The 16606-nt window shown below is 53.0% G+C and overlaps 1 protein-coding gene across 1 annotated transcript in view; it reads right to left on the bottom strand.

The window, feature by feature from the left end:
- The window catches only part of GALNT14 (polypeptide N-acetylgalactosaminyltransferase 14), a 192141-nt gene that overhangs the window by 27006 nt on the left and 148529 nt on the right, over positions 1-16606 (bottom strand). The window contains exons 4-9 of the mRNA XM_080684796.1: positions 12431-12498; positions 9697-9762; positions 9420-9541; positions 2579-2666; positions 1878-1962; positions 661-764 (exon numbers count right to left, since the gene is read on the bottom strand). Of these exons, the coding sequence (XP_080540922.1) occupies positions 661-764; positions 1878-1962; positions 2579-2666; positions 9420-9541; positions 9697-9762; positions 12431-12498 (533 nt within the window). The remainder of the gene's footprint in view (positions 1-660; positions 765-1877; positions 1963-2578; positions 2667-9419; positions 9542-9696; positions 9763-12430; positions 12499-16606) is intronic.

The following is a 16606-nucleotide window of genomic DNA, read 5'->3' as shown; positions in this document are numbered from 1 at the left end:
AATACACAAGGGAACTGGAAGGCCACTCAGTGTCATCAACCAGATGGAATGGGCCTCCGAGTGCTCTTTCTGCAAACAAACCGCAGCCTTCACCACTGCGGCTGCACCTGGCCCGCTGCTGGCACAGTTTGGGAATCTTAACCCAGTGCCTCCACCCCACCCCTTTCTCTGCACTGAAAGATTAAAGACAAGTTGCCCCCAGAGTTTCTGTAGCAATCACCCCAGAGCCTCCTCATTAACCCAGTGCTGAGTGCTGTACGCCTAGAGCAGCAACAGATGTGCTCCAGATGTTTCCAGTGTCACTGCCTATCCAGCTCTTCATTCTCTCTCTCCGGTCTCATTGCAACTGCAAATTCTCATGTTCCGTGTTCCCAGCTCATGCCCGCCTCTGGCCCTTGGCGTTCCTCTTTGGTTTTCCTGGCTTTTGCATCTCAACTTCCCCCTGAGGGTCTGCCTGGTCCTCAGCATCCACGTGGTCCCACGGAGCAATTCCCTGATTGCCTGCACCCTCCCAGCAACCGCTCCCTTCTCTGGTGCCCCACCCGGCCTTCCCCCAAAGGAGTAACGTGGTCCCCGTTCCTTGACCCTTTTCCCAGGCACATATGGTCCCAGGACACACATTCCCCACCCCAGCTCCAGGGCACAGAGGCAGTAACTCACCAAAGTTCTCCCCACCCCAGATGTCCATGTCCATGTCATACTTCCCCAGGTAATTGAACCAGGATTTGTCCATCACGAAGAGCCCTCCAGCTATGATGGGAGTCCTGTGCATAGAGAAGGAGAAGATGGAGCATCGCCTCTGGGAGGCGACCGTTTGTTACGTTCTTCTGCCCTCGCCGCCCAGAACGCCAGGCCGTTTTCTTACCATTTTTACTCCTCTTCGGGGAGGCCAATGTTCTCCATCTCACCTAACACATGAACTTGCTCCTGAGGTCTTCCCTTTGATTATAAATCTCCTGACCTGGCAGACAGGCTAACTCACTCATCGGCACACCTGCCACGGGGGACCAGGGCTCGCCGAACCCCGGCTGCTCTGAGGGCTGCCTGCACTGGCCTCCCCCAGGCCCTGCCCAGCATGGCTCTCTGCGGAGCTCACTAATGGGTACGGGGGCCGTGGGCCACTGACCAGGCAGAGAAGGGCTGAGGCAGCAACTGTCAACAGCGCGTCCATTTCTCGAGACTGAGCTCCTCTCCCTTTTCCCTCTGCTATGGGTTATGTCCCCCTAAAAGTCGCGTTGGGGTCTTAACCCCAGTACCTCAGAAAGTGATCTTATTTGGAGAGAGGGTCTTTACAGAGGTAAGCAAGTTAAAATGAAGTCATTAGGGTGGTCATACTGGGGCCTGGAAGAGAGAATGTAGATCAGGACAAGTCTCCCTCAGCCGCACCCAGCCAGTCACGTCCTCACACAAAACAGAGTAGGTGTGTTTGCCGACCAGCCGCAGTGGCCCTGCCTCAGTGTCAGCCTCCCCTTACTGCAGTGGCTGACTCCACCTTCCTGGGCCTAATCCTGACACCCAAGACCCGGGCTCCCCTCCTGGCCCGAAGGGACCGTTTCTCCTGGCAGAGGCTCAAACAGGACCCTTTGGGACCCTCCCGTGCTTAGCAGAAAGCACAAGTACATCATGACATGTCTGTCAATGGACAACCTTGGGCAACTCCCAGCACAGGTCTCCACCAGCCCCACCTCCTTAACAGAAGTTTCCATGAGGACAGAAACCTCTGAGAATGAGGGCAGAAGTGGCGCTGGCCTGGCAAAGGGCTCTCTTGGTCTCTGCCCAATCTTTGAGCATCGAATGCTGCATACCTCCCTCTGCCCTGGGACAGCGGGAAGGAGCAGGAGGGAACGAATCAGCCACCCACCCTGGCCCGGACTTACCTAATGGGCTCCGAGGGGTCCAGGCGCTGAGCCTTCTGTTCTGGGGAGAGCTGCTCCCATTGGAAGTGGAGGCTCCAGTCAAACCCTAAAACACAGCACCCACTCGGCTGATCTGGTCTCTCGGGTGTACCTGCAGAGCTCGCGCGTTCTGTCCCTGTTCTTGAAGGCATGCGTGTATCCAATTTCCTGGGGAAGCTGGTCCCGGGGATACCAAGCCTCACCCCGCTGAGCAGAGGTGCAGTGGGAGATGTAACAGAGCCTCGGCCCATTTCCCTTTCACCGCTTCCTTCTCTTTTCTTCTGCCTCCTGCCTCTCTGCACCTTCTCTGCAGTTAGGGATGAAGGGTAGAGGGTGCGGTGGGAGATGTAACAGAGCCCAAAGGGGACAAGATGGCCAGCTATGGGATGTGGCCCTTGGCCAGGAGCCTCGGGAAGGTGGAACAGGAGGTTTGGAGGGGCCAAATCACCTGAAGTTGGTCTTGGGGTGGGGACGGCACTAGGTCTGGGTGTGAAGCTTGGGGGCTGGGAGCAGCCTGCCCCTCCCCTGTGGTAAGGGCCACATGGGAGCTCCTGACATTACAGGATGCAGGGCTGCACGTTCCAGACAAGCCACGAGGAGGCAAGTTTTCCCCCCTCTCCCCCTCGACAGCAATTACCGGAAGGAACCGAAAGTGCCCCGGAAGAAGGCATCAGCGCACTCACCCCCCCTGAGCTCCGTGGCAGACTCGATGTAGCTGAAGGTGTCCAGGTTGATGATATCAATCACGGGGCACACCACCCGCGTGTAGTCCTGCCAAACAGACCGCGCTCAGCATGCGGTGTGGCGGGAATCGGGGAGCTTGGCAGGGCCCCCCGCGCCCCCCTCCCCCCGGCAGTGCCAGAGACTGGTGTGGGGGCCTTGACCAAACACTTTCCTCACTGTGTCTCAATGGTCTCATCTGTGAAATGGGGCACCGGACACTGTGACCTCTCTAGTTCCGATGCTGAGAGTGCTAAGACTCCTGGCACAGTGGCCACCCGTGCACAGTGGAGACAGGTGCGGCGGAGGCTGGCTGAGGGCTGTGCACTGAGGAAGGGGACATCAGCAGGGGGTTCCAGAAGTCCTTCACCATCAGGGGGCACTCAGGAGGTGGAGGACACAGTCAGCTGGGAAGATGACCTCGAGCCTGCAGCCCCACGGAGCAGCCTCTCCCTGGGAACCTCCTGGAATCTCCAAATACTTTCGTTCTATGCCTATGTCGCTAGGCAAGCTGATGACTAGCGTTTCCAGAGATTCCTAACTTCAGTTGTCGCCTGTGATGCTCCCAAATCTGTACCTCCAGCCCTGACTTCTCTCCTCGCCTCCAGACTCGGGTCCGGGTGCGGGGAGCCAACGCCACGTGGATTCCACACAGCCTTGCGGTGGTGGCTTCATCATCACCTCCCCCACTGCGCTCCCTTCCCTCGGTTCCCTATTTCTGTCACAGGACCATCACATATCCCACTTCCTCCCCAGCACTAAATTCAGAAGCTTCATCTCTGCCCATCTCCCAAACTGCTCCTCGGAATGACTCCTGCCTCTCCTTTACCCCCTCACACCTGGCACTGCAATGGACTCCCCTCCCCGCCTCCCTCCCTTTCCCTTCCAGTCTACAGGCGGCTGACAAAGTCGTGTTTCTCATATGCAAACCTCACTCTGCAGCTCAACAGCTAAAGATTTGCGTTGCCTGGAAGATCAGGTTCAAACTCCTTAGCCTGGCATCCAAGATCATCAAAAACGGGCCTGCATCTACTTTTCCAGCCTCACTGCTTGCTACTGGCCCCAGGCCACCCTGCCCACAGGCACCAAAGTCATCCAGAGGAGTGTCTCGAAATCTGCAAGACAAAGTCACTACCTCTGGGGGGGCCGCCAAGGCACTGTAAATATTTTAAATGTTCCCTAGTTCTGAATGAACACCCTGTAGCTGGTGCGCAGGAGGGGGCGCCGGCCCCAGGGGCAGTGACCTAGCTGTGGGCAGGGAGAGCCGATGGCTAACTAGAGCCCAGCAGCCGAGGAGAAACAGACAGGACCCCTTCTCCAATCCTCCGCACCCACACTCCTGGCTGGCACAGGTGGGAACCTCTGTTTCTCTTTGCAGCCATTTAATTTCCTGGTTCAATCTCTCTTCCAAATGAGGCTGTCTTCTTCTTTTAAGGTCAGATTCACCAAGTGCCAGCTTCTACGTTCATAGATTTAATCTGGCCCTCAGCCTCCATGTGTGACTCATCCTGACAGTGACAAGGTGCCTCTGAGGCCAACTGGCCCACGTGGGAAAAAATGCTCATTTCCAATGCATTGCCTCCACCTCTGGGATGTGCACAGATGCTTCCTTCATGGTTGACACAGCACCTGCCCAGCTGCCACAGTTCTTTGGGGCTCCTCGCAGGCCACTGTCGTCATGCATCTGGGTGTGTATACACGCATGCGTGCGCACACACACACACCCACCCGCACACACACAGCCGTCCACACCAGTATCTACACACAGACACACCCCTGAAGACATTCTTGTGATTTGAATTCTGAAATGTTCTCAGGAGATCAGAGACTGACCTTTTGTGAGTCTGATCAAACCCTCATTTTGCCTTTGCTTGCTGAATTTGGGGGGCTCTGCATCTTCACTAAGTCCTGTACAGACCCTTGTACTGAACAATAAAGGACTAACCTTCCCCAAAGATATGTCCGGCCCTGGCCCAGCGCCTTCGAGGTAACTTCTAAGCCCTTGGGATGTCCTGCCTGTAAGAATATCTCTATTTGCTGGGAGCCTTGGGCTGCACCAGCTAGTCTGTGCTAACAATGTGATTTAAGGTGAGGGCCTTGGCCAAGTGGTCCCAACTCAACTTGACTTCTGGAGGTGCCTGGACAGCATGGGGGTGATCAGCCATGTCTGTGTGACTGACCCCCAAGAAAAACCCTGGACACCAAGGCTCAGGTGGGTTTCCTGATGCCACACATCCCTGCTGGGAGAAGTAAGTGCTATGTGTGCAGGAGGACTGGGACAGGACAACTGGAAGTTTGTGCCTGGAGCTCTCCACATGTACCTTTTCCCATTGTTAATTTTAATCTGTCTTCTTTCACTGTAAGAACACGACTGCAACAGCTCTGTTATGTTTCAAGTCTTTCCAGTGAACTCTTGAACCTGAGGGTTCAGTATTTGGAAATTGAAATGAAAAATAAAATGCTGTTTGCTTACCTCATCCATGGGCTTCCCCAGAAGCCACCATGGGCTCTCTGCCCCCAGGGCTGGGACAGGCTCTGGTACACTCTCCCTATTAGTTCTGAGGGGTTCTGTCCCATTATTCCTGTTACAGTTTGGTCACAGCATCTGTTTAGAGTCATGGAGACCACATAAGCAATGAGAGATGTTTCGGGCTAAGTGGTGTGTGGAGCCATGACCTTGAGAAGGGGCTGCAGGAGACTATAAACGACCCGTTAAAGCCAGGACACAAATCTCTCTGAGTGACCCTGGGAGGGGAGGTCGTATCTGCTCGGCTATTGTATTCCTCAGCCCCAGCCCAGAGCCTGGTGGGCAGCAGGTGTTCAATTGGTATTGCTAAAAGAAGCCATCTATTAATTCCTGCTGAGGGCACTGTGTCAATGGCTGGTAGCAGCGAAGGTGGGCCAATTACAGCTGAGCAAGATTGCTTCTTCCCCCTATAGGAGGGACTCTCTGTAAAGATACCCAGACCCATCACTGGTCCCCACCTGCATGGCCCAGGAGGCTGTATCTTTAAGGCTTGGCCCACAGGTAGGTCAAGCAGGCAGCTGGTGGAATCCCTGGTAGACCTAGAACTACAGCTCTTGTCTCCCCCTCTCCCCCACTCAAATCCAAGCCCAAGCCCCACCCCTCCACTGGGAGCCAATGGCCATCAATCACCACTGCAGTCATACCTCTCATTTCTGCACCCATTCATGTGATTAAAACCACATGGTGAATGGGAGATCAAAAAACTCCTGGAGACTCATTCGCTGGTTTCCACAACCAGCATTATTGAGCACCCACTGCTGTTTAGGACGAAGATGAGTAAGACCTCACAGTCTAGGGAAGGTGGTGGACAGGTGAGGAGGGTTTTACGATGAGGGAGAGGTGGGGGCAGGAGAGGACCCTCAAAGAGGTGATGCTGTGACAGGAGACCCGGGCTCCTATTTGGGATCTGCCATCTAAAATACACATGACCTTTAGCAAATCAGCACACACCGGGGAAGTCTGTTTCTTCGTCTATGAAGCGAGGACAAATCAGTATTTGCAAAACTGTCCTGCCTTCCCAACAGGGCTTTTGGAGCGAATAATTAGGGAGAGCATGCGAAAGGGCTTTGAAGCATATGTAAGCCATTATTTATATCAACTCACCAAATGCTGCAGGATTGAAATTTCTTAAAAATCTTTTTTTTTTGTTTTTTTAGTAAAAAATATGTAGATAAGGAAGGAGAAAAAAAAGAAGCCTGTATTTTTTTAAAAAACACACCAACTTGGTGCTTGTTTCAAGCATCATGTAATTGAAGGGGAGAGAAGGGGAATGGAGATTTTCCATGTGAAAAACACCAGCCCCCCAAAAAAACGAAAAAACAAAAAAAAAACACCAGCCCAGGACAGCTTGACAGCTCAAGCCAGCCTCTTTCTTATCTCTTCTCTGCTTTTGAAAATCCCAAACCCCAATTACAGCTTAAAACTTCCACTTCCCCTCACAAGATCAAATCAGGTTTTGCTCTGAGACAAGACACACACCAAGGCACGTGGAAATGCAGGCTGACACCCCCGCTCCTGTCCTGCAAGGAATGACTCGGTGGAACCATTCAGTCAGTAAGAGTCAGGGTCTGGAGGCTGGCTCTGCGGGGGCAGAGCTAGGACCACCGTCCACAGTTTGTCTGACCAGCCCTCTGCTACAAAAGCTTTCGGTCAGACAGGGGTGGGGACCGGGATCTTAGCCTGGGAAGCTGAGTTCAATCTGGGGCCAAATGACTCGCAGAGGAGGAGCCCTAGGTGGCAGCCACACTCACAGGCAGGAAGGAAGAGATAAAAGCTTCCTCTGCCTACAGGGAAGGTGGCCAGTGATGCAGCAACGAGAGCATTTTCCAGAGAGGGCTTCTGAGATGGACTCAGACCCTGGGAATGAAGTCTCAGGAAAGCCAAGTCTCCTAAACACATCCTGCAGGGACAGGTCAGCCTGGGGGATCCTATAGGTCAAACACGAAGTTACCTTATGACCCAACAATTCCACTCCTTGGTAGACACCCCCAAAGAATTGGAAGCAGCACTCAAACAAAAATGTGTACCAATGTTTGCAGCAGCACTAGTCACAATAGTACAAAGTGGAAAACAGTGCAAATGCCCATCAGCGGGTGAACGGGTAAATGAAATGTGGTCTGTACTGTGATGATGTGATACAGTAAGAAATATGTATTTGGCCTTTGTTCCTGGGTCATCCAACAGAGCTACCAAACCCCTTGTAACTCCCGAGTGAAGGGGAGAGAGGAGCATCTTTTGTGCATAAGCCCCTCTCACCACACCTGAGCTAATGCTAATTAGACTCTTGGAGGATGGGGGCTGGTGATTAGAGGGCTCACACATAATACCAACCCTCCCCCCCTCACCTCTCCCTCCAAGCTCCCCCAACCCCACCTCAGAGAGGGGACAGACACTGGAGGTTGAGTTCAGTCTCCAAGGCCAATGATTTAATCAAGCACGCTGTGTCATGAAGCCTCCATAAAATCCCTACACACAGGGTTCTGAGCGCTTCTGGGTTGATGATCTAAGGGTTTGTGGCTCAGATGGGGCAAGGGGTCTCTCTCCTTTGCAACCCGGAATAGGTGCTCAATAAATAGGGGAGACGGAGAACTAAGTCCAGAAAGCAAACTGTAGGGCAAAGTGGGCAATTCTTGCCTGGAGGAATCCCAGCTGGCCAGGCGGTCAGGAAAGGCCCCCTGGAGGAGGGGTGATGAGGACAAGGCCCCGAAGAGTAAGGGGTTTGCAGAGAGGAGAGAAGGGCACCCCACGACAGGAAGGACATGGTCAGAGATGGAGCGGCAGGAACTGGGGGCAGGTTCCGAGAAGGAGCGGCTGGTGTGACTGGGGAGGCAGCGCTGTGCCTGCAGACTGAGCCCAGGGGGAGGCAGTGGTGTGGGCTAAGGGCCTCCAGAGCCAGGGAAAACCCCTGGTCCATTCATAACCTACCATTTCTCAACCAAGACCTCTTTGCCAAAATAACGTTAAAAAGAGGGGAGAGGGGATTTTTCTAAACAGCACTCACTGTACGAGCCCTCCCAACTCGGGAAAGTGGTCACGGGATGGGTTTTAACATCTAGGGCCCCAGGGGTCCTCAAACTTTTTAAACAGGGGGCCAGTTCACTGTCCCTCAGACCATTGGAGGGCCGGACTATAGTTTAAAAAAAAAAAAAAACTATTAACAAATTCCTATGCGCACTGCGGGCCTGGGATGAGTCGACTGCTAAGCAGGACAGGCAGCGGCACCCGGCGGGCAGGATAAATGTCGTTGGCGGGCCGCATGTGGCCCGTGGGCCGTAGTTTGAGGACCCCTGACTAGGCCCACGTGTGAGAACTTTATAAACCCACCGAGCTTCTCGCATGAGAATGAAGTAACGGGTAAGGATTTCCTACCCTCTGAGCAGTTTACACATCCCAATTCTTTCACCCTCCCAACACCGTCATTTTGCAGGTAGAAGTTGAAGAGATTAAGGAAGTGGGAAGAACGGGAAGGAAATAAGCACAGCCACACGGAGGGTTCCGGTACTGGCTGGACCAGCTAGGGAATATCAGTGTCCTCGTCTGTGAAATGGGTATGTAAAAAACACCCCACCTCCTATGTCACAGAGCAGCTGTAGGACCAATAATGAACTGCCCAGAGGCTGATCATCAACACTGGCAGCCACAGCATGCAGAGCCTGCTACACACCAGGATGGGGTGACAGATTTTGGGGAAAATTCCTAAATGTTTTTCACTTTTAAGAAGAATAACTGAGACATGGAGAGAGACAGAATGCAAAATTCTAGAGTAATTTAAGGACAGACAGAGGCAAGGGATTCAGGTCTCGGCATGTAGTCCACTTACCGTGGCCACTGAGGGTGAAGGGTGACGTGGTTGGAGGCAAGACCCACAAACTGGGAGATGAGGCCTGGTTAATTCCACTGCCCCCTTTTCACAAAGGCACGCATCAGGGCTCCCTTTCTGGAACCTCCTACTGTCTGGGTGAAATCGCTTTGGGCAGTCAGTTCTCTAGCCCAGGAAGCTGTGTGTGACATGTACCAGCTGGGACAGCCCTGCCTGCAAGCCTACTGTGGGTGACCTTGTGACATAAAGGACAGGCCCTGGGCCTTGCTCCCTCACTGCCTGCTGTGTGGCCCTGGGCACTGCTCTACCTCAGTTTTCCCACCCATAAAAGAGGAACAGCAATCTGTCCCATCCACCTCCCAGAGGGACCGAGGGCACATGGGCAGGACTGAGCCTGAGAGAGCCTGGAGAAGATGGGGACACGGGATCCCTGTGCCCCTCGGTCGGCCTCACTCACTTCTTTGACCCTGTGCAGCAGTGGCTGGAGCCAGTCCCTGTTCACCTCACAGTGGCTGTCGAGGAAAGTCAGAGTGGTGCCCTGGGCAACATCAGCGCCTCGGATCCGGGACCGGACCAGACCTGAGAGGGGACAAAAGGCCAAGTGGGTGCCAGCAGACCCACAGAGGAACCACTTGGCATTCTCCCCATACATGGAACATGCCCAAAACATACACACACATAATACCAACCCTCCCCGCTCACATCCCCAGCCCCCACCAGCCGCACAGACCCACCTTGCCGCTGGTCATTGCGCAGGCATTTCACCTTGGGCAGCCTGATGAGCTCTTCGCAGTCACCAGCTGCAAAGACAACAGGTTACGTGGAGTGAGCACCCGGATGGAGGTGAACCTGAAGAACAGGTAAGGCAGCCCTGCCTGCGGCGCCACTGCCACCACCGACTGCAGAGCCCCGCCCTGACTCCAGGGTTCCTGGGACCTTCGGCAGGGGCACCGACCACGGCTATCAATAAATGATGTGGCCCAGTCCACACAGAGTGGCTCAAGGCGGCCTCTATGGAGCAGGTCAGTCACACAGGGGCACATGCATACTTGTTAGAAAACACTTCCAGATGGGAATTCTGGGCATGGTCACCTGGGGCCATTGCTCCTTTCCTCCAGATCACTCAAAGCAGGAGATAAGAGTCCTGTTCATTTCAGTGCGGCCTGGAAAACACTGCTGGGTGGCCAGAGAAGGGATGGGATGAATTTTGGAGTTTCCTTTCAGACCATGGTCTCAATATAGGAGACCCTATTTGTTAAGGGGTCCATCCAGAGTGTCTTCCATCACACAGATTGGAGCTGGTCCAACTTTCCATCACATAGGAAAATGTGCCGGGATGGGCAAGGGAGCCCATCTTAGGCATTTGCCTAGGGCAGTGGTCGGCAAACTCATTTGTCAACAGAGCCAAATATCAACAGTACAACGATTGAAATTTCTTTTGAGAGCCAAATTTTTTAAACTTAAACTTCTTCTAACGCCACTTCTTCAAAATAGACTCGCCCAGGCCGTGGTATTTTGTGGAAGAGACACACTCAAGGGGCCAAAGAGCCGCATGTGGCTCGCGAGCCACAGTTTGCCGACCACTGGCCTAGGGCAGTGGTCAGCAAACTCATTAGTCAACAGCGTGGCAAAATGCGGCCGCATATGGCTCGCGAGCCGCAGTTTGCCAACCACTGGCCTAGGGTCATCCTCTAGCTTGCCTGCTGCCCAGAATTCCTCAGGCTCACCATCCCTGGTTCTGAACTCTATATCGTGTTCCCACCAGTTTGGCTTTGTTTCATTGGTTTACCAACCTTGGCCTCTCTGCTTGGCTTGACTCTACTGAGTGACAGCAAAGACTCACACATGCTTTCTAGGGGCCAGATGCCGTTCTAAGCCCTTTGAATGTGTTAACATATTTAAATTCTTATATAAACCACATCTATTATTTTTTTAATATATTTTACTGATTTTTTACAGAGAAGAAGGAATAGGGATAGAAAGTTAGAAACATCGATGAGAGAGAAACATCGATCAGCTGCCTCTTGCACACCTCCTACTGGGGATGTGCCCGCAACCAAGTTACGTGCCCTTGACCGGAATCGAACCCGGGACCCTTCAGTCCGCAGGCCGACGCTCTATCCACTGAGCCAAACCGGTTTTGGCACCACATCTATTATTATCTCCATTTTATAGTCAAGGAAACAGAGACACATCGAGGTTAATAATCTGCCCAAGGCACTTCCCTAGTAAGAGTGAGTGACAGGTCTAGGATTTGAAGCCAGACACTCTGGCTCCAGAGTCCGCGCTCTAAACACCAGGCTATTCTGCTTCTAAGTGGGTCTAGCAGCATTCCCTTCTCCAGCCTCAGTGCCAGGCCACCGCCCAGCAGGACGAGTGCCTCCCCACCTCCAACCCCTTCTTCACTAGGGAAAGGAGATCAGATCACTGAGTTTGCAGCACCAGAGTCCCTATGGACCTGGTGCACAGCCCACCTATGTATCATTTCCAAGGTTCCGAGGCTCTGTCACAGATGTGGGTTTCTAGCCTTCTTGCAGCAGACCACAGCATAGCAGTGCCTCCTATACCAGCATCCAGCATCAGCTCTGGTGGGGACAGGCTCCACCCGCCTGGACTTGGAGTTGCCCCCAGTGGCCCTTGTCTGCTTCCCCTGGTTCATCAGTGGGGAGGGGCGGGCCTGCCTGGGTGTGGCTGACTGCCTGGAACTGTACCCATGGCTCTCAGAAGAGGTGTCAGCACTATTAATACTTGAAGCCTGACAACGTTTCTTTAATGACTGTCCCTGTCAAACGGAGCACACAGATGTCAAGCTTTTCTTGGGGACAGTGGACTTGGAGTATGAATTTGGGTGGGGCCCAGGTTCTTTGACAGGACGACTAGGAAACAGCGATGACCAGTAGGTTGCAGGGTTGGAAGGCAGGGGCTCAATATGTCGTGGCCAGCTGATGGGATGTCCCATCAGGGGATGCCGAAGACAGAGCCCACCTGGTCCTCCTGTAGGAATGAAAGGGAGAGGGTGTGGTCTCCTCGGCTCAGGCTAGCAGTTGATCACAGCATCCCACACAGGAATTTTTGGTGATATATTTGCTTCTGGGCTCTGAGTACCAGGGTCAATCCTTTGAAGGTCGAGTTCCCATGTCCAGGAATGTAGGGTAAGGAGCAGTGACACACATGCATGTGTGTACACCCAGGTGTGCACACATGCATACACATACCAGCCCAGGCAGGAATCTACTAAATTTACCTGCTTAGGTCCTCATAGACTCATAGCAGAGAATCCAAGACACTGTTTTACAAAGGTAAGGCTTATCTTCCTCTTGAGCCCCGCTTGGACACTCAAAGGCTCCAGTCCTGCTATAAACCTAGGCTTTCCTCCATCCCCCGAGAACCCTGGGCTCGCCCCTGCCTGGTACTGAGGGGCTGGAACAGACATTTGTGTCTACAGAGCAAGGGAGCGATGCTACTTACGGTCATTGCTGAAGTCATCCACTAATATGATTTCCTTGATCAGATTCATAGGGGTGCGGTTTAATACGCTGAGAGATGGGAAGAGGAAAGATCATTATGACTTCTAATGGCAAATACGTGTATTAAATTGAGTTTAAAATAGATACCATTGCATTTGAGGAATAAAAACTCAAGAGCAGCTAAAGGGCTTGTCCAGGCCCCTGGCTCCCCTGTGACCACTGGCAGAGAACTCTGCTCTGTCTTAGTGAATGAATGCCACCACCACTCCCCTAGCACCAAGGCAAATGCAAGAGTCATCTTCAACAACCCCCCTCTCCCTGAACCCCCACACCAAACCAGTGACCAAGAAAGATGGGCTGGTTCCACTTGCAAATGTGACTCGCATCACTGTCACCTCTTACACCTGCTCCGAACTCTTGTACAGTTTATTACAGTAGCCTTGACCTGCCCAGGCCATCCTCCTGGGGCCCCCAGAGTAAGCTTTCTGATCTCTGGTTGTGTGACTGTCTTCGCTGATGCAGACAAATAATTTGACAACCCCTCCTTCATGGCTCCCCACAATCTATACCCCAAGCCCTCAGCATGCTCTTCGAGGCCGCCTGTCACAGCCTGGAGCCAGCCCCCGTTTCCAGCCTGCTCACACTCAGTGCCATTACCTGAAGACACCTGCCCACTCATAACGCAGAGCCTGTCCCCCTACAGCGGCCACGGCTTGAATGCCCATCTTCTGCCATGAGCACCAGTTCAAATGTCACTTCCTCTTTAATAGCTTTCCCAGCCACTTAGTGAGAAATAATTGCGTCCTTCTCTGGGATTCCTCAGCAGTTGTATCTGAAGCTTCCTGCGGCTTTCACTGCTGCCTGACTGGGGGCTGGTTTTGCTGGACCTGGTCATATCCTCAGGGACAGGTCATATCCTTGTCAAGTGACCTCTGCATTGCCAGAGTCCAGCACTGCTCCTTGGCCCATTACCACCCCCTCCAGGGACATTTAGTGCACACCTACTATGTGCTTGGCACTGGGTGTGCGATGAGGAACAAAGGAGATATGAGCTCTGCCTTCCAGAAGCTTGTGGTCCAGCAGCTACTTACTACAAGCTGTGCGATCTTGGGTGAGTTACTTGACTGTTCTGTGCAGTAAAGTACTCCATCTATAAATGGAGATAACAGTAGTAGTAGCCACTTCACAGGGCTGTTGGGAGAGCTAAAGGAGAAAATGTATCTATATCGAAAGCATTTAGCAGGGTGTCTGGCAATAAATGATGAAACTTGGTAGCAGTTATTATTTTGTGCATCATCATGATTTTTTGAATTGACTTAATTTACCCTCCTGTGCTGTGGCTCTATATCCCCAGGGCAAGGCTGGGTTTTGGAGTTCACTCTGGGTGTCAGGCTGGATCCCACTTCTCCTGAACACCCAAACCACATGATTCCTCAGAAATATTCCTGGGCGGCACCATCCACCACAGAATGCCTGGAGCCACCCATGTGTTGGGGAGGGGATTCAGATGGGCTGTGGCGCTGCGATGTCCCTCCTCTCAGGAGGGACACTCAGCCCTGTTTCTGGTGAGCCACCTTTCTAAGAAGGCTCGGGGCAGGCAGATCCTTGCCTGAGCTACCTTTATTCATGAAGCCTTCACTCTCACCATGGCAACGGGTATCAGGCAGAAAGAGGAGCCCCAACACCAAGCCTCAAGCCCTCTGCTGGGAGGTGGGAACCAGGAGGGTCAGCAGGTGGCGGGAGGAGACCCTCATCACCTCACCATGATCTTTGGAGAGAAAACACAGGCAAACTCAACAAACAGTGGATAATCAGAGAGAGTGGGGGAGAGGGAGGCAGAGAGAAAGGGAAAACCTGCCTGAAGAATACCCTCTAATGAGGTTTGATTATGGCAGCAGCTTCTGCATGCGATTCCCCAAATCCCTGCCGGCTCTTTGAAATTCAAGAGTTCTCTTCTGCGAACATCAAAAGGTAAATCGCGTGTGGCTCGGTGCTGGTTGAACTGAGAGATGATTAGCGAATAAAAAATGCCCAGGGTTTAAACAAGAAAAAAAAGAAAAAGAAAGAAATCATCAACAGTAAGTGCTAATTAGACCATTTCCTGGTAACACCTGGCTTGTTTTTGCTCCTCTAATCACAGCAATTGGAGTGATGGTGGGGGGCTTCCTGAGAGTGGTGCTGGGCTGGGCTTGGCTGAGCGGTGCTCTGGGCTCCAGAGTGGCCAGTAACGGAGAAAGGTCCAGAGCAACCCAGGAGGCCCTCCCTTTTACACACTCCATTCCCATGCCCCCCCCCTGACACCGGCTGCTCAGGTCTCCCTCCTTTGCTCTCATCACTTCTCTGGCCAGCATGCCTCACCAGCACCCTCCATGACAAAGCCATGTTTCCCCCTGTTTCTGCCCGCCCTGGGGCTGTTCCAGGCCCTCTCCTTACGCAGCCTCAGCATGGCAGTGGGTGCGTACCTCCCTGGCATATCCAGGTCACAGTGTGCCTGGGAATTCTGCTACCCCTGAGCCTCCTGTACACAGCTCACATCCCCAGGATGCTGTGCAGGCAGCGTCTCACTTTCTGCTTTCTGCCAGCTGCCCTAACCGTGGAGCCCACTTGGGCACCCTGAGAGGAGGTGGGCCTGGCAGTGTGGGCAGCGTGGGAGGCCAGGAGCCCCCCACCGCCTCCTAGCTGTGCAATCCTGAACAAGACGCCGGGCCGCCTTCCTTTCCATCTGTAATTACATTTTCCTTGTAAGGGCAGGCGATATTAATACTTGACCTACTTCACAGGCTTTTGTGCGTATGAAATGAGGAAATGTATTTGAAATTGCTTTGTGAACTCCGTGGTCTCCATGCAGGCAGGGTTTATCAAACGCTCCATAAATACCAGCTGAATGAAGACCTGAGACTGGTGGAGAAGTTGACTTGTTCTGGAGCAGACTGGCGTGGGTTGAGGCCCTGAACCCGTCCAGCCTCCATTCACCAGCTGGGGGGCTCCAGTTAGTACTGAGCCTGCAGCACCACCACTCCCTCAGCTGCATGAAAGGCGCTTAGCACTGTGCCTGGCCCACAGCTGCTGCTCTTGGAATCTGAGTGTTGATAGTCATGACATTGGTTCTCAAAGTGTGATCTCAGAGCCAGTAGCATCAACATCACCTGGGGGCCCCACTCCAGACTCATGAACTAGAATATCGGAGGGTGGGGGTCCAAGAAACCATGTTTTAACAAGGCCTCCCCACTGCTGCCTCCCCACTGGAGGTGCATCACCTGCTGTCACCTGCACAGGCTCAACCGGTACCAGGTATTGTTTCAAGGCCTTTACCTGCCTGAGCTCATTCACTCTTCTCCACAATCATGCAAAGTAGTTATTACCAGGAGTCCTTGTTTTGCAGAAAAGGAAACTGAGGCAGAGAGGTGAAGGAGCTTACACAGGGTCACATAGTTGGCAAGGGCAGAGCGGCCAAATCTGGCCCCAGAGTCCAATTTCTTAACCACCTTAACCTGAGAAATTGCTCCTCTAAATCTAGGACTCCACAAAGAAGCTACAGTGAGAGACTCGGGATATGAAGTATTGATCACGTAGGCTCCAGAGCCCCATGTGTGTGTAGGGCCAAAGGATGCCCCCAAGGAAGATGACAACCTGCGCTTCACATATACACAGGGACCTGCTGCAACACCAATGATAAACCATTTTGCCGGGCTTTTCTCTCTCTCCTTAAGTGAGAAAAGTCCCCTCACTCACCTAGGCTGTGATTCTCTCTCCCTCCCCCCATTGCCCACCCCATCATGCTTCTACTTGGCTCTGAGGGTCCCCATATGGGTCTTTCCAGCCCCTCGCCCTCCAGCTAACTCAGGAGCTCAGGGCAGAGAGCTTGGGCAGGCATGAGCAAAGAGGTGAAGACCTGGCCCAGTGCTGGGAGGAGAGAGGAGAGGAGTCTCCCCCACCCCCAGCCCCAGTTCCTCGAGCCTCTTTCCTTTCTGAGGGCCTGGCAGCAAAGCCATCAGAATTCTAGAACGTTAAAGATGAAAGGTGCCTTAAAGAAGACCCTTTCATCTATGGTGAAGTGATGGGAAGTGCTTTTCAATCAGTCCCTTCTCAGTACTGGAAGGAGGTTCAGAATCCCAAGGCAGTGATACCTGGCCATGGAAGTTTCTAGAAATAATCTTCCTTGCCTCCCTCCCCCAAA

Source organism: Plecotus auritus (genome assembly GCF_963455305.1).
Source record: "Plecotus auritus genome assembly, chromosome: 8".
NCBI classification, from domain to species: domain Eukaryota; kingdom Metazoa; phylum Chordata; class Mammalia; order Chiroptera; family Vespertilionidae; genus Plecotus; species Plecotus auritus.
Note: the sequence above shows the minus strand (reverse complement) of the source record. Positions and strands in the feature narration are given on the sequence as shown.